Genomic DNA, 23398 nt, shown 5'->3' with positions numbered 1-23398 from the left:
ACATAGGGAATGCACAAAAAGCCATTCTTCTCAACCAAATGGTCTTCTAATATAGAGTAGGAGCAGGAATGTACCAAAAACGTGGATTTTTTTTGCCAGTGCATAAATGTTTTCACTGAAAGTAGCTGCTGGCATCTACATTGATTGCATTACCCATGTGAAATACAGAAGTTGATTTTTATCTTTAAAGAATTTAGTTCATAGAACAAGCAGGGCAACTACTGAGTGACAAAACCAGACCTATCCCCAATCTTTACGTAAACAATCACAAGTTCTCAATTTAGCATTTTACATTTCCCCTTCTTGAGTTTTCATAAGCGCATTCCCTCTCCGCCTTCCATTCAAAGCCCAGGTTTTTTTCCTCAGACTCTCTTGTTCCAACTCTATAGCAACAACAGAGCTGCAAAACACATTTTGGATGCCACAGTCGCTCTTTCCAACACTGGAGCCTGACATGGCCCACTATTGTTTTGACAGTGTATTGCACAGTTGAATTCTTTCTTTTCAGAGGTTGCCCACTTGCACAGTGCAAACTCAGTTGTGATTCCAGGCCTAAATAACTGTGCCAAGAACTGAACCATGGTTTCTCAAGCATAGCAAGCTCCACATAATGGGTCTCTTTGTTCATGAAATAGTGATTGACTTTTGCTACTTTAAAAAAATTACAATATTTAGGCAACAGAAACACAGGAAATTTCTGTTTGTTTAACACATTTCAGATCATTCCACTTAAATCTTTCAAACTAAAGTAGTTTGTCTATAATTAGCCAAGGCTTGAAAAATAGGATTAGACTTTCAGCCCATAAAATACTGAGATATTTTACAAGTGAGGCCCCAATCCTGCATGAATCTGTTTGCACAGAGATAACCACAGGATCAGGGTCTAGACACAACAGCAATACTGAAATGCTGCCACCTTTTGGTGGGAGGTCTGCAGGGAAACAGGACGCAAAATGCTAAATATTGCATTAGTGGGAGGGAAAATAGTGAGGAAGGGCAAAGGCAAACGCCTACACTTGGGCAAAATTTGTATTGGGATCTTTAATACTACGCAACAGCAATTCCTTGCTTTCCAAAGTATCCCTGGCCAAGGGGCTCAGGGCACTGTGCCATTTCCAAAACCACACTGAAACATTACAATTAAAACATATTATTTACATAAAAACAAAATGAATTTGAGGGAGCCCAATCCATACAGAAAAAAAGAGAATGAGAGCCAACAGAAATATATAAAGGGCCAACAGCGGTCATTAAAAAAAAAAGCATTAGAAATGAAGGCTTAGCGTGCTTTGAAAAAACAGGGAGAAGTGGAGTAAGATAGATTTCAGAGGAGAGGGAGTTCCACACACCGTAAAGGCATGGATTGCTGGCTGAGGAAACATATGAAAATAAGATCCCTAAAAGGCAGGCAGTGCCTCATCAGGAAGAGGTGTGGGATGAGGATTTGGCATTATCATTTCTACACATGAACTAGTGATGCACAGATGCACAGCCTCCTATCCCAGGAAGTTTGGTCTCTGCCCTGGAGGAATGCTTTAACGATATTACCGGCTGAGTGCATCCAAGCTGCCTCATCCTTATCCTGCTAAAGCAGAAGCTTTGCTACAGGGTAGAGGATGCTCATTCCTCCTTCATGTCCCCTCTCAATGAAGGGAGTCACTCAGGGCATGTCTCAGTGAGAGACAAGGGGATTTACCAAAGCTGTTTAACAGCTTCAGATATCCCAGGGCTTATGCCCTGTAAAGGTTCTTGCTAATAGGTAGCTCATCTCAATCTCCCACCAATTCACCTTTCCCATAACCACATGGAGCCATGCACACAAGCAAAAAAACATGTTAAAAGAAAGGCAAAGTAGAAAAAAATTGAAAAGTGGGAGCATTCACTCAGATCAAATAAGTCATCCCAGCAACCGTGGTCACAGAAAGAAGTAAGTAGAAAACTCACTATCACCCCCCAAGTCCTTGACAGTGAATCCTGCTACCAAGCGTACCAAACAGACAATAGTGAGGAGAACCATGATCAACAGTGAAACAAAATTAATAATAAATCACACAAGCAAGGAGACTGTGGCTCTCACCGCAGATTCTCATCTGAAAGAATTCCATGCCGTAAAATTCATGGAACATAAAGTATCTTCCTGGCAGGGGGAAGGAAAGACTTATCCCTGTTAGGATTTAAGCCCCCTATGTTTAGGCCACTAAGTCATGCCCCTGATAGAGTGGTGGAAGATCTGGAACAGGCACAGGGTGTAAATCTCTTTGGCAGAGCAATCTTGAATAACTGCCTGGACCCTCGAAATTCCATCTGTCTTGAAAGAAGAGAGAGCTGGTGTCTACAGAACTCAGCATGATTCACTGGAATTCATCCTCCAGTATTCCTTTCCCTATTCTGAGTGTAAAAGAAACGTGAAAGCTTCTTTCCCCTTCAGCCAAGTGCTCCTGCACTAGCCACTGTACCTGTGAAGAGGAACAGCACTTTGGGACTGGGCTACCCGCAGTCTAACAGCTAGCTTAAGTGAACAGTCTAGAGTGAATTCTCCTCCCGGTCACACACATGCAACTCCACTGAAATCACTGATGTCAGTGTGGCTACATGCAAATCATGTGAGAATTTGGCCCAAGCAGTTCTGTGAGAGGAGTGTTAATGAGCCTACTGAGGCAGTGTACAGCTGGGTCCCAGAGTGTGTGGGGATATAAACCTGCAACAAGGAAAGAGCAGTAGGGAGAAGGGAAGAAAGATATGGAGGAACATGATGCCTGACTCCCTCCTTTCCCTTGACAGCTCTCAGGATGTGAAAAAAGCTGAAACTGTGTCCAAGGACTTTTTGGCAGATAAAAGTCTGCACTTATTGTTGCTAATTTGAACTGATCACTTGGAGAGATCACTCCACATTGGTGCTTGGCCAATCAGCCTTGTGATGGAAGTCCCCCCCGCCCCCCCAAGTATATTCACTGCTTCAACTGGCCTGCCACAATCAGACACAGGAAGATTTTACTGGTGGCTGAGGAGAGAAAACAGGGAGGATTATGGGTGTGTTAAGAAATCTCCACAAGGCAAAAAGCCACATCTAGCTACACAGAAGCAGAACTGTTGCCTGGAACCAAGCTTGTCTTTCAGGGTTTGTCTGCCCAGTAGCTTTGCTTGAGCCAGTGCTTAAAGACAGCATTCGTGCCGTAGCAGCAAGGGCTGTGGCTTGGGCTAGCCATCCAGGGTGTTTTATAAATTCAAAGACTTTAAGGCCAGAAGGGACCGTCATGATCATCTCGTCTGGCCTACTGCATGTTGCAGGCCACAGAACCTCACCAACCCACTCCTGAAATAGATCCCTAACCTCTGACTGAGTTACTGAAATCTTCAACTCTTCCATTTACTCTTGTTCAAACCAGCAAGTGACCCATGCCCCGTGCTGCAGAGGAAAGCGAACTCCCACCCCCCGCTGACCTGGGGAAAAATTCCTTCCTGACCCAAAATATGGTGATCAGTTAAACTCTGAGCATGTGGGCAAGATCACCCAGTCAGACACCTAGGAAAGAATTCTCTGTAGTAACTCACAGCCCTCCCCATCTAATGTCCCATCTCTGTCCATTGGAGATATTTGCTATCAGCAGTCGTAGATAGACCATATGCCATTGTAGGCACTCTCATCATACCATCCCTTCCATAAACTTAAGCTCAGTCTTAAAACAAGTTAGGTTTTTTTGCCCCCACTGCTCCCCTTGGGAGGCTGTTCCAAAACTTTACTCCTCTGATGATTAGACTCCTTCATTTAATTTCAAGGTTAAATTTATTGATGGCCAGTTTATATCCATTTGTTCTTGTGGCAACATTGGCCCTTAAATAAAACAACTCCTCTCCATCCCTGGTGTTTGTCTGTCTGATTTACTTATAGAGAGCAATCATATCTCCCCATCTCCTTCATTTTGTTAGACTAAACAAGCCAAGCTCCTTATCTCATCTCGTTAAAGGATAGTACACAGGCAGTTAGCCCGAGCCACCACCTGCACAGCTGCAGCTACACCGCTAATTTTAAGTGCTCTAGCTTGAGCAGTATTAGCATTAGCACATATATGTCCACCCAAGCTGGGAACCACGCCTCCCAACTACTGTATATATGTACCCTAAGAGTCCTGGTCTCCAAATTAGTAGACAACTCATGCTGATTTCCAGCACACTCTCTCTCTCTCGGGTCTAGCTTTTAGAGCTAGTCCTTACACAAAATACCCTACAGTTTCCAGAAGTCACATGACAATTTAAGGGGGGTAAAAATCAGACCAAAAATCCATACAACTTATATTGGCAACAAATGCCAATATAAGATAAGTTCAAAGTGCAGAGAAAGTGAAATCTCACTGACACAAAATTAAACAACTCAAAACTACATTTCTTAGAGTATTCAGTGGATTTTATAGGTTATCTGAACCAATTTTTAATGCTTAAAGTCTATCCATTGTTATTAAGAATAATTGTGTTTCATGGCACAATACGCAAATAATACTTGTAAAAAACATTTACCTCTACTGTATGTGTCTCAGTACTGATTATAAAAATTTGTCCACCAGACGCAGCCCAAATGGTATCTTCCATCATGAGTAGACTTCTAACTGGCAGAACCCCTAATTTCACTACTTTCTGGGGTTCTGAATTCCAGGCTCCATCTTTACAGAAGAAAAGAAGCAAGATGAAATGTTACACACAATAAAAATGTAATTTTTGATTTTCAAATTCACTTAAGAACAAATAGTTTGGAAAGCAGTATGCCTCACCCAGCAGTGACTGAGCTATTAGCACTTATAAAACAAAATCAGTAACAGACAAACACAGAGACTTACTATATGACTAGCAAGCAATCCACCTGAAACTTGCAAGAGTACCAATTATCAGTTACAAGAAAGCATTTCCCTACATGCAGGATACAAGTAGTGACACTGCAAGCTAACTTGGTTTCTTGTTGACACTTGTGTAACATCTCTGGTCCAAACTATGGCCTTAGTTAGACCTGTGTAAAATCAGTGGGTTGTGCAGGTGTAACACAGGGCACAATTTCAAGACACTGGGGAGGCGGAGATGTAACTGAGCATTCAACTGGCCTGCAGTATCTTTACAAGTAGTGATGATGTATGAGAAGGAAAGAACACAGTTGGACTTTCAGAGCCCATGCTGAGTTTGCAGAGATGGCAGTCAGAAAAAAAACTATTCATTTGGTATTTAAGCACATTTTATATGGATTCGGTTGGATGCTATTAACATGGAACACCACATTGCCATTTTCAAAGTGGTGCTTTGCAGCGCAGAACCCAACTGTTTGTCTCATCTTACTCTCCACTAACTGCAGTCCAAATCTCAAAGCATTCATTTATGAGAATTTCACACAGCTATAGTCACTCTCCAGGAAGGAGGAGACCATAGCTGGCCTATTACAGGATGAATTACCTTTCATGCTAGAAAGGCTCAAAGTCCAGATGCATGAAGCAGTCAGTGACAGTTTTACTACAGCTTCTACCACGTTAAAGTATCTGCCTATCAGAAACTTGATGGGATGGACTTTCTGCTACTAGATTCTTAACTTTCAGAAATGCATTTTAAAAGAGATTAAAGACTCATTTTGTGCCATATCGTTTGTGTATAGTTCAGTTTTATTGAGAATTCATTCTGGTTACAAACCATCCTGCAATTGATTCAGACTGGATATAGCAGACCAAAATTAGATTATGCCTAAATGCATGTTGTAATATCAGGAATACAGTATCCTTCTGCTTCAGCCTGCATACCACCACTTATCAGTGTGGTCAGACTGCTGCTTGACATCTCTTTGAAGCAGGGATTGAAGATTAAAGAAATCACAGCAGATTGCTTTGTCAGAGATTTTGCTTTTAGCAACATGATCTTGTTTTGAATATTTTTTGCATGCTACTTGCATACCTACATTTTGAATTGTATATAGAATTAAATAATTTTAGTAGCTTTCACATACATTAGTTTATTTTTGTCGTGAACACTCACTCAATATTAAATACCCACAATACTGCACTATCTAGAATGTTCTCTTAGAACCATAGAATTGTAAAGCTGGAAAGGACCTTGAGAGGTCATCTTGTCCAGCCCCTTGCACTGACACAGGACTAAGTAAACCCATTACTTCTGGTCTTTCCTTCAGTAGACATGGAGAACAATTGATCACAGTCCTCTTTATAACAACCCTTGACTTATTTGAAGACTATCATCAGATCCCCTCCACCGCCAGTCTTCTTTTCTCAAGATTTTCTCAGAGGTCAGGTTTTCTAAACCTTTTATTGGTCTTTTTTTCTCTCCTCTGGTCTGTCTCCAATTTATCCACATCTTTCTTAAAGTGTGGTGCCCAAAACTGGACACAGTGCTCCTGCCAAGGCCTCACCAGGGCTACGCAGAGCAGGACAATGACCACTCATGTTGTACATATAAGATTCCTGTTAATACACCCCAGAATGATATTTGCCTTTTTCACAGCTGCATCACATTGTTGATTCATATTCAATTTGTGACCCACTATAACCCTCATATCTCTTTTGGCAGTACTAGCCAGATATTCACGATTTTGTATTTGTGTATTTGATTTTTCTTTCCTAAATGTAGCATTTTGCACATGTCTTTACTGAATTTATCTTGTTGATTTCAGACCAATTCTCCCATAAGGTAATTTTGAATACTAATCCTGTCCTTCAAAGGGCTTGCAATCTCTCCCAGCTTGGGGTCATCCACAAATTTTATAAAGATATTCTCCACTTCATCATCCAAGTTATTAATGAAAATATTGAATAGTATCAAACCTACGAGACCCCCAGGCAGGATCCCACTAGCTATATCCTCCCAGTTTGACAACAAACAATGGATAACTACTCTGAGTATGGCCTTTCAAAAAGTTTGTATTGTAATTTCATTTAGACCACATTTCCCTAGTTTGCTTGTGAGAATTTAATGTGGGACCATGTCAAAAGCATTACCAACATCAAGATATATCAAGTCTACAGCTTCCTTGCTATTCACTAGGCCAAGAGCCCTGTCAAAAAAGGAAATTAGGTTGATTTGGCATGATTTGTTTGGCTATTACTTTTCACCCTATTATCCTTCAGGTGCTTACAAACTGATTGTTTAATAATTTGTTCCAATATCTTTCCAGGTATTGAAGTTAGGCTCACTGGTCTATAACTTCCCAGGTCCTCTTTGTTCTTGTTTTTAAAGATAGATACATGTTCACCCTTTCCCAGTCTTCTGGGACCTCACCAGTTTTCCATGAGTTCTTGATAATGATCACTTAATGGTTCTGAGATTGCTTCAGCTAGTTCCTTAAATTCATCAGCTTCTGCCAATTTGAATACATCTAACTTATTTAAATATTCTTTAACGTGATCTTTCCCTATTCTGGCTTGTGTTCTTTCCCCCGTTGTTCATATTAATTGTGTTAGAAGTGGTCTTTTAGTGAAATCTGAAGCAAAATAGGCATTAAACACCTCAGCCTTCTTGGTGTTGTCCATTGCTAGCTCTCCTTCCCCACCACGTAGTGACCCTTCACTTTCTTTCATCTTTCTCTTGCTCATATGTATTTATAGAACCTCTTCTTATTGTCTTTTATGTTCCTTGTCTTATTAATAAGATATATAAAATGTATTTGTTTCTAATATCTGTGTGGTTACACTGAGAAAATGTCACCTTACTTGCATATCTATCTGTGGCCTGTGTGAGCTCCGGTAACATTGCCTACTTACTGACATCAACAAAACACATAAGCATGTGCTCAATTTAAGAATATACTTACATAAACTCTTATATAGATTATATGATCGTTGGGGCAGTGATTCTCTCTTTGCTACCTGCCTATATAGTGTTTAGAACAATGGGGCCCTAATCCTTGTCTGGGATTCCTGGACACCACTGTAATACAATAATAGTAATAATGGTAAACACATGCATAAGTGCTTTGCTGAATCAGGACCCAAACAAAATTGTGGTACTCATAAACTGTATTGCAGGGGTCGGCAACGTTTGGCACGCGGCTCGCCAGGGTAAGCACCCTGGCGGGCCGGGCCAGTTTATTTACCTGCTGATGCGGCAGGTTCGGCCGATCGCGGCCCCCACTCGCCGTCCCGGGCCAATGGGGGCGGCGAGAAGCGGCGCGGGCGAGGGATGTGCTGGCCGCGGCTTCCCGCCGCCCCCATTGGCCCGGGATGGCGAACCGTGGCGAGTGGGGGCTGTGATCGGCTGAACCTGCCACGTCAGCAGGTAAATAAACTGGCCTGGCCCGCCAGGGTGCTTACCCTGGTGAGCCGCGTGCCAAATGGTGCTGACCCGTGCTGTATTGCCTCTGATATCTGCAACTATATAACTGTTCTTGACACATGCTTAGAATGTGGTTCTAATCTGAAAAGTATCTTCGTATAAAAGACACTGAGTTCCGTATTCATTGTGTCACAACGATTTCCATATCAAATGAATTCAGTCTGCAAGTGAGAAGAGTGTTTCCAATTAATAGCCCTGCAAACTCTACCTGTGAGGTAAAACTAATCTGTGTTCTCTCTGACTCAGGCATCACCACCAGTAATAACAAAACTTAGGGCTATGTGCCTTCCTCACTTCAACCACATTGTCCTCAAATTAACTGCTGCGGTGGAGATTGCATAATTGTATAATTGAGGTCATAATTTGAAGATAACAAAGGTGCACAAGTGCCCTACACTTGGAATTCCGTTTACTATTTACATTGACTATGTGCAAGTCAAAACAGAATCCAGTTCTCTGTCCCTGAGCTATTTTGCTTCTTCAGGGGTAAGAGTAGTAAAAAATGGCATAGTCTTACTATGTCCGTTAAAGTACACAGACTTTGAATTTGCACCATGAGTAGATCTGCTGAGTAAGAAGCTGTTTTTTTTAAATACAGTCAACTTTTCAGAAATGAATCACATATTAAATTCAACTAGAGACTATCTTGCTCATTGATTCAACACCCTTTCTTCTCAGACATAAATGCAATAGTCTGTTTATTTCCTGCATGTCTGAATTTGGTGTAAAACATAACTGAAATGTATAATGATTCCCAACGTATTTTTACCTCATTTCTTTCAGGGTCATCATTTATTTTTAAAAGTTAGGCATTTAAGGCTTTATTCAATATAAACTGAAGACAGTGGATGTCTTTTCCACTTACTTCATTCACTGAAGGGCATGAAAAGACTCTCTTTGATTTCAGTAAGTGTCTGGATTATGCCCGTAGTGCTCATGATGACTTCAATACAACTACTCGTGAATAAGGGATTGCAGAATTAAGTCCTTCTATAGTTAATTTTGATCAAATCTCATATATAGTCACTACATGTAATATGTCATATATGCATTAAAATAGCAAGGAAGATCACCAGCTGATATCTATTGCAGATACTAATTTTGTTTTAAAAAGTTTAAAAAACTTTAATCCAACTTGATGTAACAGATTTTGGTTTTAGTAGTCGCTCTCTTCAGAGACTCTTCATTTATGTGGATCAAAAATTACTTTCCAAAAGTCATTTTCTATTGGTACTGATAGCACAATGGGCCCATGTCTACATTCTGTGAAAATCCAAAACTCAGCATTTCAGTGAGATTTTGGGTATGCACAAAATGCCGGATTGGGACCTCAATGTTCTTCATGCTATAATGTGTTTGTGCAATGTGCTTGATTTTCAATATCATTCTCTAATTCTGTGTAATCCACACACCTCCTAGGTGTGGTGTTCTGTCCCATCTAGTGGCACTGAGACCACTTAGAGAGAGAGATATTAAGGAGTCTGCTCTATAGCCTCAGCTAACAGCCATGTGACTTTTAGCTCATGCAGTAGAGGCTCATGCATTTAGCTCCAGAGGGCCCAGGTTCAATCCCGCCTGCCGATGATCGGGGTCTATCAGTGTTACATTTGCACCTACAAATAATTATTTTTGAAGTTTTATGCTGCAATAAACTGAGGATACAAGTGGTAGTACTTCACCTTTAACTACCTAATTGCACCTGTAAATCAGGTAGGTGGAGCAAAAGGCTGGTTGCAACCTGGCGCATGGGGTTATAACACCACTCAAATTTGGCCCAGCCGCCCCTCTGTTCTGATGGAGGGGCAGCTGAGCCAAATGGGGCTGTGACCCGGTGAACAGGGAATCTACTTTTGTACAGCAGAGTCCACTGAGAACTCAATTCCTGGCATCACCAATTCATGCATTGCATGGGTAAGAGAAGAGAAATTCCCAGCGGAGGGAGACATGGGTCCCAGTGGATGGGTGGGGATGGAAAAGCAGGGACCAGAACAGCATTCTTGGGGTGGGGGGACATTTCCCCCCCCCCCCCCCCATGTAATAGTCTGGAGGCAAACTGTACTATTGTATAGTTTAGTTTTATTCTCTGTTTTTGGTATGATGCAACATGATTTAAAAAATTACTTTCCCTGTCAAAATGTCCTTGTACAGCTTGCATTCATTCCACCATCCCACTCCTGGTGCCATCAACTGAGCTGAACTTAACATGCATCTTTTTGTTTGGTAACTTCCTGTCTTACTCAGCAGCACCATTGATGATTTCAATAATGCTGCCAGCACAACTCTGGGAATAGAGTTTGTTAGTTTATTTGTGCAGTGGAGCACAAACATTTTTATATCACGTGGTATATGAACAGTGGCTAGTGATTTATTTAATTTCTTGATGATAGGACAAAGGATTTAAAAGCAAAATGATGTTTGCAAATAATAGCACATTTCCCATCATCTGGGGATAACTATTTTAGGGCTCATCCCTGCCTTCCTCTGAATACAGAGTGCATCTTCATATGCCGAGGAAAACCCTCTGCTGCACATGTGAGCACAGTAAACAATGTTTTCCAGATATGAACCAATATTGCAGATCAAATGGCAGGATTCCAGTCTAATATAAAAAGTCATAGACTTTATCTAATTCCACATAGGTGGCACCGAAAGTACCTGCATTAGGTAGGTAAATAAGATTAGGTAACTAACTCAATATTTGCAGTATTCAAGGTATTTCCTGTAGGGAAAGGACATACTCCCAACACCGGGATAATAGTATTTATCTTTTTCAGTACCACCGCTAGTCCATCACCCTTGTATAGTTGATAGTATTTTGTTCAGTCCAGGTTTAAATTTCATAAACAAAGGGGGCTCCCATCGCTTCCATTAGGAGACTATTCCACAGACTGAGAGGTCTCACTGTCAGGAAGTTTGTTATGAATTTAAATGGTCCCATTCCTAATTTCATCCCATTATTCTTATATTCCCCTTTAACTCTGCAAGATAATACCTCATCCTCCTTGGTGTTAATCCCCTGCAAATGTTTGCAGATTGTTATCATGGTTTTACTTAGTGGTTACTTAGCTAAGCTCTTTCGCTATTTACACGTAAGTTAATATTTCTAGTCTCCAGATGATTGCTGCTATTGTTCTCTGAATTCCATACACTAAGTCAATGTTTTTCTGGCAATGAAGTGCCTGAAACTGAACACAATATTCCAGGTGCAACATACCTAAATTGTATAAAAATTGAGTGTTACTTTCCTGTCCTGAGACACTATGCCTCTGGGAATGCAAGCCAAATGAGCACTGACCTTTTTCTGCTACCATATCTCATAGCTAACACATCTGCGTGGCTGTTCAACCACTCCCATATCTCTACTTTCCAAGTTTCTTCTGCCTGCATCCCATGAATATCTGTGTTTTGCATAATTATCTCACAAATGTATTAGGTGTTTTTGTTTTTTTTCCTCCCCAAGTTGGATCTTAATAGTATCTTCTGGCCATGCTTCTACTTTCCTTTGTATGATTTTTTTATACTGGTGTTTATAGCGTCTCTTAGTTTAGGATCATCACTGTTTCTTTAATGGGTTCTTTACTCCTCCCGGACAAGGCCTCAGGTCTGCAGCTGGATCTGCATGAGTGACCTTTGCATTTGCATCCTGTGGAGTCCTATTAGTTTAAATCATACAGCAGGAATGGGGTCAAAGACTTGACCTAATACAGATCTCAGCAGTAACCCACTACAAATTCCACCCTTCCCTTCAACTTCCTACTTGGCCATTTATTATAATTTTTGTTTATGGTCCTTCAGTCCCTTTCCTATCCACTTGAGAATTTTTATACACAAGTGGATTTAGATTAGTTCTGATTGTAAGACTGAGACATTGTACCAAATGCTTTATTAAAATAAAAAAATATATTTCATTTACCACTTTTTCTCCATCCACTAATTCTCATTTTGTAATTCTATCAAAAAAAAAAAGTGATAATGGTTGACTGGCACATGTCATTAGATGTCATAAGACACATAGGTTGGTGCTATGCTACTTTACAGTGTCCTTTCAATTGCAACAAAAATAATGATACAAAGCCAATACACAAAGTAATAATACAAATGAGATTAACAATTTTGACCTTTCATTCAATGAGGAAAAGAAAAACTAGAAAAGAGAAGCAAGTAAGCATGAATTTCAAAGCAAAGTGCAAAACTTTGCTAAGTGCCTGGTGCATTTATCTCAAATATCCGAAATAACTCAAAGTAACATTGTCAACTTGAAAATCAAGACACTGTAATAGTTTTACTACCTACTATTACCATGAACGTGTAGAATTATGACAACTGAAAGAGGAAAAATGTTTCCTCTTTTCCCCCCACACCATTCCCAGTCCCCTTGCCCAGCCATTTCCAATTCCCCCCTCCTGACTTCTTGTCCGATCTGTCTTTCCCCTCCCCAAATCTCCAGTTAATCCCATACAGTCCCTGTTCCCACTGGGTCTCTCTCTTATTCCCCAGGTTTCTTGTCCGCCACCCTCACACTCCTTGTCCAAACCTCTGTGCCCAGAGAGTCCCAGTTCTCACCCCTATACCCTGGCTCTTCTTCAGATCTGTCTTCCCTCCCCCCCACCCCATGGTTCCCAGTCTTAGTTGCTTTGCCTAGCTAATCCCAATCTCCACTCCCCAGGCTCCTTATCCGATCTCAGTCTCCTTCCTCCACCCATTGGCTTTCAGTCCCTACAACCCCATTTCTCTCCCTGGATCCATGTCCCAGTCCCAGCTAGTCCCAATCTCTCCCTAACTCCCAGTCGCCGCTTTCCTCCTCCTCCAGCCTCCAATCCCATATCCTTTTCCTGTTCCACCAGGCTCCCCCAAATACATTAGACTCATAGACTCATAGACTCATAGACTTTAAGGTCAGAAGGGACCAATATGGTCATCTAGTCTGACCTCCCGCATGATGCAGGCCACAAAAGCTGACCCACCCACAACAGAATCTTCCAGCCTGCGACTCCTGCCCTATGCTGCGGAGGAAGGCGAAAAACCTCCAGGGCCTCTGCCAATCTACCCTGGAGGAAAATTCCTTCCCGACCCCAAATATGGCGATCAGCAGTACCCCGAGCATACAGGCAAGAGTCTACAGCCGGACCCTCATTTTACCCGCGATGGCACGTTAATGACTAATTGACTAAAATCACATAATCCCTTCAAACCATTCCCTCCATAAACTTATCAAGCCTAATCTTGAAGCCAGAAAGGTCTTTCGCCCCCACCGTTTCCCTCGGAAGGCTGTTCCAAAATTTCACCCCTCTGACGGTTAGAAACCTTCTTCTAATTTCAAGCCTAAACTTCCCCACGGCCAGTTTATATCCATTCGTTCTCGTGTCCACATTACTACTCAGCTGAAATAATTCCTCTCCCTCCTTGGTATTAATCCCTTTGATATATTTAAAGAGAGCAATCATATCCCCCCTCAGCCTTCTTTTGGTTAGGCTAAACAAACCGAGCTCCTCGAGTCTCCTTTCATAGGAAAGGTTTTCCATTCCTCGGATCATCCTAGTGGCCCTTCTCTGTACCCGTTCCAGTTTCAGTTCATCCTTTTTAAACATAGGAGACCAGAACTGCACACAGTACTCCAAATGAGGTCTCACCAGCGCCTTGTATAACGGAAGCAGCACCTCCCTGTCCCTACTAGAAATACCTCGCCTAACGCATCCCAAAATAGCATTAGCTTTTTTCACAGCCACGTCGCATTGCCGACTCATAGTCATCCTACGATCAACCAGGACTCCGAGGTCCTTCTCCTCCTCCGTCACTTCCAACCTATGCGTCCCTAACTTATAACTAAAATTCTTATTAGTCATCCCTAAATGCATCACCTTACACTTCTCACTATTAAATCTCATCCTATTATTTTTACTCCAATTTACAAGGTCATCCAAGTCTCCCTGCAGAATATCCCTATCCTTCTCCGAATTGGCAATACCTCCCAACTTCGTGTCATCCGCAAACTTTATCAGCCCACTCCTACATTCGGTTCCGAGGTCAGTAACGAATAGATTGAATAAAATCGGACCCAAAACCGAACCTTGAGGAACCCCACTGGTGACCTCCGTCCAACCCGACAGTTCCCCTTTCAGTACTACCCGCTGCAGTCTCCCCTTTAACCAGTTTTCTATCCACCTCTGGAATTTAATATCGATCCCCATCTTTTCCAATTTAACCAATAATTCCTCGTGCGGGACAGTATCAAACGCTTTACTAAAATCAAGGTAAATTAGATCCACCGCATTTCCTTTATCTAGAAGGTCTGTTACTTTCTCAAAGAAGGAGATCAAGTTGGTTTGGCACGATCTGCCTTTCGTAAACCCATGTTGTAATTTGTCCCAATTGCCATTCACCTCAAGGTCCTTAACTACTTTTTCCTTCAAAATTTTTTCCAAGACCTTGCATACTACAGAAGTTAAACTAACAGGTCTGTAGTTACCCGGGTCACTTTTTTCCCCCTTCTTAAAAATAGGAACCACATTAGCTATTTTCCAGTCCATCGGTACCACCCCCGAGTTTACAGATTTATTAAAAATTATCGCCAAGGGGCTTGCAATTTCTCGCGCCAGCTCCTTCAATATTCTAGGATGGAGATCATCTGGTCCCCCTGATTTAGTCCCATTTAGCTGGTCAAGTTTGGTTTCCACCTCTGATACTGTAATGTCAATCGCCCCTCCTTTATTCCCCTCTATCCCGCTCCCTCTATTCCTAAGCCCTTCATTAGCCTTATTAAATACCGACGCAAAATATTCATTTAGATATTGTGCCATGCCTAGAGTATCCTTAATCTCCACTCCATTTACATGCTTCAGCGGTCCCACTTCCTCTTTCTTTGTTTTCTTCCTATTTATATGGCTATAAAACCTCTTACTATTGGATTTAATTCCCCTCGCGAGGTCCAACTCTACACGGCTTTTGGCCTTTCTCACCGCATCCCTACATGCTCTGACCTCAATAAGGTAGGTTTCCTTACCGATCAGCCCCCTCTTCCATTCTTTGTACGCTTTCTGTTTTTTCTTAATCGCCCCTTTGAGACGCCCGCTCATCCAGCTAGGTCTAATTCTCCTGCCCACTAACCGTTTCCCCTTTCTCGGGATACAGGCCTCGGACAGCGTGTGCAACTTCAGCTTGAAATAATCCCAGGCCTCATCTGCCTTTAGCTCTCTAAGTATGTTAGCCCAATCTATTTCCCTAAGTAGTTGCCTTAATTTATTAAAGTTGGCCTTTTTGAAATCGTAGACCATAGTCACAGTTTTATTTCTGTTAATCCTTCCATTTAGTTTAAACCGAATTAGCTCATGGTCACTCGAGCCAAGGTTGTCCCCTACTATCATTTCCTCAACTAGGTCCTCACTACTCACCAGCACCAAATCTAAAATGGCATCCCCCCTTGTCGGTTCAGCTACTGCTTGCTGAAGGAATTCATCTGCTAGCACGTCTAGGAACATCTGAGCCCTATTATTGTTGCTAGCATTTGTTCCCCAATCTATGTCTGGGAAGTTAAAGTCCCCCATGATCACACAGCTCTTATTAGTTTTTACTTCCTTAAAAACATTAAATAGTTCTCTGTCCGCATCCAGGCTAGATCCCGGCGGTCTATAGCACACCCCAAGCAGTATCTCAGGGGAGGCTCTAGTAGTTCTTTTACCCAGTGTAATCATTGCCCAGACAGACTCTGTCTTATCCATTCCATCAGTTATTATTTCTTTACATTTTAGTTCATTATTCACATACAGTGCCACACCCCCACCTTTACCTTTTTTCCGGTCATTCCTAAACAGCACATACCCTTCGATACCTGTGCTCCAGTCATGACTACCGTTCCACCATGTTTCGGTTATTCCTATGATATCAGGTTTCATTTCTTGGACCAGGAGCTCCAGTTCCTCCATTTTGTTACCTAGGCTTCTCGCATTGGTGTATAAACATCTTACCGTATGCTGTCTGTCCTTTTTCTCCTTAGTTATGCATTTTGGTACGGACCCCCTAATGTCCATCCGCCCCCTCCTTCTAGTGTCCAATTCCCTACCCCTATCTATATTTGCGCTTATCTCTTTGCCCTCATTTTCAGTGTTGGAATCTGGCGTGGAGATTAACTGGACATCTCCCAACCGTCTCCCCCAAGTTCCTAGTTTAAAGCCCTTTTGATGAGATGAGCCAGCCTCCCTCCCAGAAGTCTATTTCCTTCCCTACTCAGGTGAAGTCCATCCCGCGAGAACAGCTGTCTGTCCCCGAAAGCCTCCCAGTGGCCATACATCCCAAAGCCCTCCTTATAGCACCACTCCCTCAGCCAGCTATTTATCCTCACAATTCTGTCTGCCCTTTGCTGTCCTTCTCTAGGAACAGGCAGAATCCCACTGAAGATAATCTGAGCCTCAACTTCCTTAAGCGTCCTCCCCAGCCTCGCATAATCTCCCTTGATTCTCTCTAGCGAGAACCTAGCCGTGTCATTCGTTCCTACGTGAAGGACGATCAAGGGGTTCTTACCCGCTCCCTTTAGGATCCTTTTCAACCGCAGGTCCACATCCCGTATCTTAGCGCCCGGCAGACAGCACACCCTTCTGTTTTCCGGGTCCGCCCTGGTCACAGGCCTGTCTAACCTCCTCAGTAAGGAGTCCCCAATCACATACACCTGCCTTTGCCTAGGGGCAGCGCAATCTACCAGTCTATCCCCTGTTCCCTGCGGCCGTAAGTCCTGTCTGTCTCCATTTACCCTTATAGTCCCCCTGTTGCCACCCTGTATCCTCCCGGGGCCGAGTATTGGTGCTGTCTCCATCAACTCCTCCCCCCTGTCTATTGGACTAGCTGCCCTTCTTTTCTTCCTCTGCCTCCCACCATCAGTTACCAGCTGCTGCGTCCCCTCCTCGTTAGCCAAACACCCAAACCTGTTCCTGAGTTCTATTTCCCCCTCACTAGCCCTCCTTTTCCTTGGCCTGCTTCTCACGGTCACATGCTTCCACTGCTCTTGTTGTCCTCCTGACGTTCCCCCCTCACAGACCATAGCCCCCGCTTCCACCTGCACCCCCGAGCATTCCCCTTCAATTACCCCTTGCCTTTGCTCCATTAGCTGTTCAAACCCCCTTCTAAACTCTACCAGGGTCTCTACCTGCATCTCCAACCCCCGAACCTTTTCTTCTAACAGAGCAAGTAGGCGGCATTTCATACAAACATACCTCTGATCCGTTGCACCTGCTAGGACTATATACATACCGCAGCTGCTACATGCTTTCATCTGCATTGTGTCCCCTGCTGCTTGGCTCATGGCCGCTATGGTCTCTGCCTGCAGCCTCTGAGGGAACAAAGCACACCGACTGCCGCGCCCTCCTGCCTCCCCTTCCACCTCCCCCTGTAAACTCCCACTTAAACTCCCCTGTTTGCCGACCGCTGCTCGCTGCTAGCTGCTCGCTGCCTGGCTGGGAGGCCTCTTTTATAGGTCCCCTAATCAGCCAGGCTCCGCCCCCTAATCAGGGCTCGGGGCTCAGCACACTGCCCCTACAGGCCTCTACACACACAAGCACCACAAAGACAGACGCAAGTACAGGTACCTTCTCCTCCAATGAGACTCACTCCCACTTAAACTCCCCTGTTAGCCGCCCTGTTTGCCGACCGCTGCTCGCTGCTAGCTGCTAGCTGCTACCTACATTCTAACAGGTAGCTTCCTCCTCTAGCCTGCCTGGGCCCAGCAGGGTCGGGGTCATTGAAAGAGCAAGAGAGACAGGCTTCCTGCTCTCAGTTCCACTGCCTTTACTTGGACCTAGTATGGCCCAGAGAAGCCGGGAATTGCTATTGGATGGAAAGTCCTGCTCAGCCCCAGGCATGAATGGAATCTTAAGGGAACTGAACCGATAAGCTCTACCAAATCTCTACTAAGCATGTGCAAGCTGTGATTTTTCAAAGGCTTATAACTTGGTCAAATTTTGGTGGATTTTCACGAGGATGGCAAAAGGCACATCCCTGTCATAAATGCCACCCTCTGGCCATATTTAAAGTCTCTGCTCCAAAGTATGGAGGAGCTAAAGCTTTTCAAGAAAGAGTCACAGATATTTTTAGCCTGGGCAAAATGATGTATTTTTCCTTAACCTTGTTCTCAGTAATGTCTGAACTGTTTTGGCAGAAAATAAATAGATAAATAATAATCAGCCTCAGTCAGATACCCAGCATGTAAAATTTCAGCCCGAACAGCTAAAGTTTGGCAAAGTTATAAGCAACTGAAAACAGGGTCTTATAATGGGAAGTGTCAGGCAACCTTAATAACAAGCAGTGCTACCCACACTGCCTATAATAATAGTGCTTTGTTATGGGCAGATTCATTTTTTCCCCAGTAACACTACTCACATGTGTAAAATAGGACTGGACTGTTAGGACAATATCCTTTTGTCTGTGTGGCTGTTTCACAGAACATGAGGAAAATAAACTAGAAGAAGTTTGAGGCACAGGTAGTACCTCAAATTACTTATAGCTCACTTTTTGAAATTGATTAGATTTCAAGAAGACCATGTTCCTTTACCTTTATTACTTACTGCTGTTTAGTTGATTTACAATGGGGAAGTAAAAACAATTTGACAAATGGTTGTCTAGTTACATAAAACATTGTTGTCCATACAGAAATATGCAAGTGAGGGAGTTTGGCTGTGAAAATTCCCCAGTCCTCCTCCTCCGCCTCATACACATTCCCTCAGTTTGCTAAACATGCCTTTTAAATTTCCCTTTAAAGGAACAATTTGGGACAAATCCTGCCCCCCTTCCTACAGCCATAGTGTGCTCTGGCTGCAGTGCAATGGGTAAAAGTCCTATAGGTGCAAAGAATGGGGGAGCAGGATTGCAGGAATGCAAATGGGCATCTGTACACACTGGCCAATTTGAAGCTGTACCAGATGAAAGCAGTGGGACAGGTGAGACTCATTTTGGGGCTGGAAATAGAATGAGGCAGACCTGGTGGATATGTGACTACACACATCCACTGCCCATTCTGTTTTTTGTGGGAAGGAACAAGGATTGAACCTGCAAAAGCAGCTGCGAAGTGGCTATGCAGCCTGGAAGAAAGATTTTTCCTTCCTTACCCCATGGAACTCCCCAGCGCACTGCCCAATTACGGTACTTAAAATGTGCACTGGGATTAGCATTTGCCTTTCTCTCAATACAGGCATGCAGGTAAGAATGTCTTACAGTGTAGCAAGCTGCTTTTATCTAGAAAATATCCAATACTTCACTTTTCAGTCTTGCCCTCTTCTCTCTTAATCTGTATACATCAAATTATTAGCACACTGAACTGATGTATGTGACTGGAAAATGAAACATAGTGTAGAACTAAAGGTGACATTTTGATTCTGTGCTGATAAATTACGTGAAATACTTATTAGGCCACATTCTCCGTGTCTCTCGTTCCACAGCTCAGAATCGTCTGTCTGGTAAAATAGGTCAGTGCTTCATAACAACACTCCTTCAGGGCTGACTGTGTCTGGATAAGCACACTGTGTCTTACACATGACCACAGCAGCAAACTATATGGAAAATTGATGCTAATATGGAAACAAATGACTGGTAACATTTTTATTAGGCGTGAAGAGCTGTAATAACAGACGTGAGGCAAGCTGTAGGAGAAGGCACTGCAAGATGAGTCAGAAATGGCTGCATGTAGATTTTCCATGTCAAAGGTTCAGGTAACTTGAACACAATCATTGTTAGATAAGTTCTTTATACTGTACAGTACTGGTCTCTGACTAAGGGCATTGTCCTTCCCTTAATTGCCTCTGCAGATGTGGATCCCAGAGAATCCCTGCATCTCTTCTTGCCTACAAATGGGTTCTACTCCCTTCTTTGGTGGAGTGCATCCTTCCTGGAAGAAGCTGTGTGAGGACAACTCTAGTTTTAAATCACTGCTCAAACCCTGCACATTCTGGGGAGACTGTCAATTCACAACTTGTCCCCAGCCCTACAGCCATATATAGCAATTGGGACCATCAGAATGATGTTGTGGGATGCACCTGAGCATGATCAAGGCCACAACATTGCTCCATCAGGGACAGGTTCTTCCCTGTCTGTGGGTAAGCCTGCAGTAGAAAAGCTACAGCACCACAGTGGAAGATGTTCTTCTGTTGCTGTGGTAAATCCACCTCTCTGAGAGGCACTTGCTAGGTCGACAGAAGAATTCTTCCATTGACCTATCAGGGTCTACACCAGGGCTTAGGGTCAGCTTCATAACGTTGCACAGGGCATGACATTTTTCACAGCCCTGAGCAATGTAGTTAAGCTGACCTAACTGTGTAACGTAGAGCAGGCCTGACATTCAGTTGGGGGAATATTCTTAAAAGGGCCTGTGGTCTAATGCAGCTCTCCCTGGAGCAAAGTCCAAAAGAGAGCTCAGTGAGGGAGACAAGGAGGGGGCCACTGGGCTGAACATGGTAGTTGGTGGGAAAAAAGCATCCTTTGCACCTCTTGTTTTGGATTCCCCATTGTCCAAATTAAACCATACCTTAAAACCTTCTCAAGTGATAGCAATAGGAAAGGGAGGCCTCTTTGTGAGATGCATGAGCAATGTATCTAGAGAGGAACTATCCATCCACCTGCACAGTTTAGTCACCATTTCAATTTGGATTTGCTAAAAGAGCTAGCATAGAGAAACCATTTCCCTTCTCAGATATTGGGAACTAGATTGACATTAGCATCTGTACTGTGTTAAATACAGTATCTTGATTGTTATCACCTATAGTAAGCTCTCTAGGCAGGGAACTGTCTTTATATGTGTTTTACAGTAGCTAGTACAACTGGGACCTGATCCTGAGTGGGGACTCTGACGGAGAACATAATGTGCATAATAACAATACTGATATAACAATAATAAATCAGGACTAACAGCCAAGCACACACCATCCTTTGGAAAGAACAAAAGCCATACGTCTATAAAGAAAACATTTCAAAAGTAAATGTTTGCATCAAACTGTAATAACTTCAATTCAGAAGCTGTTCAGGAAAGGAAAAATAGACCAGTGGAAATCTGCTTCTGCCAAAATATATTGACACAGGAGTTCCTCAGGATGTTATTACTCTACCTTCTGCTTTTGTGTAGATTGCAATGTTCCCATTAACCAGACCAGCAAACAAGTACTGCGACAGAGACGTTAGGCTCATGACCGTTGATTTTTCTGGGGTGAAGAAGTGCTGAAGTCGGACTTTCTTGGAGCCTTGATGACTCTTGTAAATAGAAATGCTACCAAAAAAAAAATACGTGAGAAAAATGTAAATATGTCTTGTTCAGTTCATTAAGGTCACAACAGGCTTTACGGTAATAAAAGTACTGGAGAAAAATAAAGGTACTTTATTACACTAAAAAATGTAGTTCATCTAGTCATTTTCATTATTATTTTATGCCCAAACAATAAATTCCTTGCATTAGGGAGACTTCACCTCAGCTGGAGAGACCTTCCTTCTAACAAGATACTGTCCTCTTACAGACCCAGAGTTGTACCTCTCCAGGGCCTGATTCAAAGCCCAGTGAAGTCTTTCCATTGACTTCAATGAGCTTTGGATCCAGCCCTACCTGACAGAGGAAAGAAGAAAATAGTTCAGTACCAGAAATCAATTTACTTTTAAATTCTTTGTCATGGTACCTATACACTAACATGATGTGTATGCCAGAAATGATAGGTAAATAGGTAGGTCTGGCATGAACAGCAGTTTACACATGCAGAGAACTAGTCTGATTATGCTTTATTGCTTTAAATTTAGAAAATATACAGCATTATTTTTATAGAAAGAGTAGTCACTTATTTACACTGGCAGGAAGAGCACACAAATCCTCATACTTATGTTCTCAATAGTTACATCCACCATCCTTTGCTTACCATACCAACAACTTCACATAAACCTATTTCTGTTTGCCACTACTGTACAGAGATGACCTAATGAAGACTCAGTTCATACATGATAAACAACATCAACATGTTTTATCTTATTAGCATGAAAAATTTCTAGCAAATCCTGCAAATGCAGCATTATAAAAGGTAAATAATTACTTGCTTTTCGTGTTGCTAACAGCACTTCCTCATTTTCAACCCCCGCTGATTATTAAAATGATGGAATGATGTAATATCCTCAAAAATCTGTACTTATATCCTACAGAGATTACATTATTTAAAGGAATTAATCCTTTTTCTTCAGAGGTATTTGTTAGTCTCTATGGTTTTTATCCCATGTATGATAAGTTTAAACATTTTGTGTGTGGAGGTTAATTTTTATTACATGTATGTTGTTACTGGGTTATGTGATAGGATCTTGGGACAACTGATGGGTCTGTTTAGTATAGGTGTCATTTTAATATGATTTTCTAAGGTGCACGTAGCATTGGCTGGATAATCTTTTATTGCAGAGTAATAAACAAACAAATAAGTAAATTATATGCAATATGTTGAAATTGACGATCACCTTCCTTCCTCCATGCCCAGGCAGACAGTAGGCACTTGTAAGGTTTTCGTAGCCATATTTTCAGACTCTGGAGCCACATTTAACTCTTTCTGTTTCTCTTCCTCTGGAATGTAGACCATGCAGAGAATGCGGGATTCCACATTGAAGCACTCGATAACCTTGGGACTGGAGTTTTGAAATGAAACAATTGCAATTTGGCCCATTTGATTAGTGCAACTGCCGATCTGAATTAGAGAGTGACGAGAAAGGAAAAGATTAACATCCTTCCATGGCAAGATCACAGTTAACCATGATAAACACATGGCAAACTAATTAAAGACAGCTTCTCAGCTTCTAAGCACTTAAAGGAGCTTTCATGTGTTAAGTTAGCACACAAAAAAGTTACAAGAAAATCATTAAACACTAACCATAATATAGTTTAAAATATAGCAAAAGAACATGAAATTGGTTTTCCCAGCACACTTGTATACACAGTACTGACCTTTCTGTTTCTAAAGGAAGGTTATTGTGTACCCTTTTAAGACTTGTGTGTATACATAAAGCAATGTAATACAAATATAACACATAACATTAGTGTGATATAATGCTTCTGTAACTAATAAGTTTTAGAAAGCTTCACTATAAACCCTAGAGCTGGAAG

At 42.3% G+C, this 23398-nt stretch overlaps 1 protein-coding gene across 1 annotated transcript in view; it reads right to left on the bottom strand.

Annotated features, from left to right (window-relative positions):
- ARHGEF10 (Rho guanine nucleotide exchange factor 10) overlaps positions 1 to 23398 on the bottom strand; it is a 110632-nt gene that overhangs the window by 25925 nt on the left and 61309 nt on the right. Inside the window, exons 20-22 of the mRNA XM_065401022.1 lie at positions 22759 to 22982; positions 21387 to 21544; positions 4513 to 4655 (exon numbers count right to left, since the gene is read on the bottom strand). Coding sequence (XP_065257094.1) covers positions 4513 to 4655; positions 21387 to 21544; positions 22759 to 22982 — 525 coding nt within the window. The remainder of the gene's footprint in view (positions 1 to 4512; positions 4656 to 21386; positions 21545 to 22758; positions 22983 to 23398) is intronic.

The sequence above is a fragment of the Emys orbicularis genome, chromosome 3, assembly GCF_028017835.1.
Source record: "Emys orbicularis isolate rEmyOrb1 chromosome 3, rEmyOrb1.hap1, whole genome shotgun sequence".
NCBI lineage: Eukaryota > Metazoa > Chordata > Testudines > Emydidae > Emys > Emys orbicularis.
Note: the sequence above shows the minus strand (reverse complement) of the source record. Positions and strands in the feature narration are given on the sequence as shown.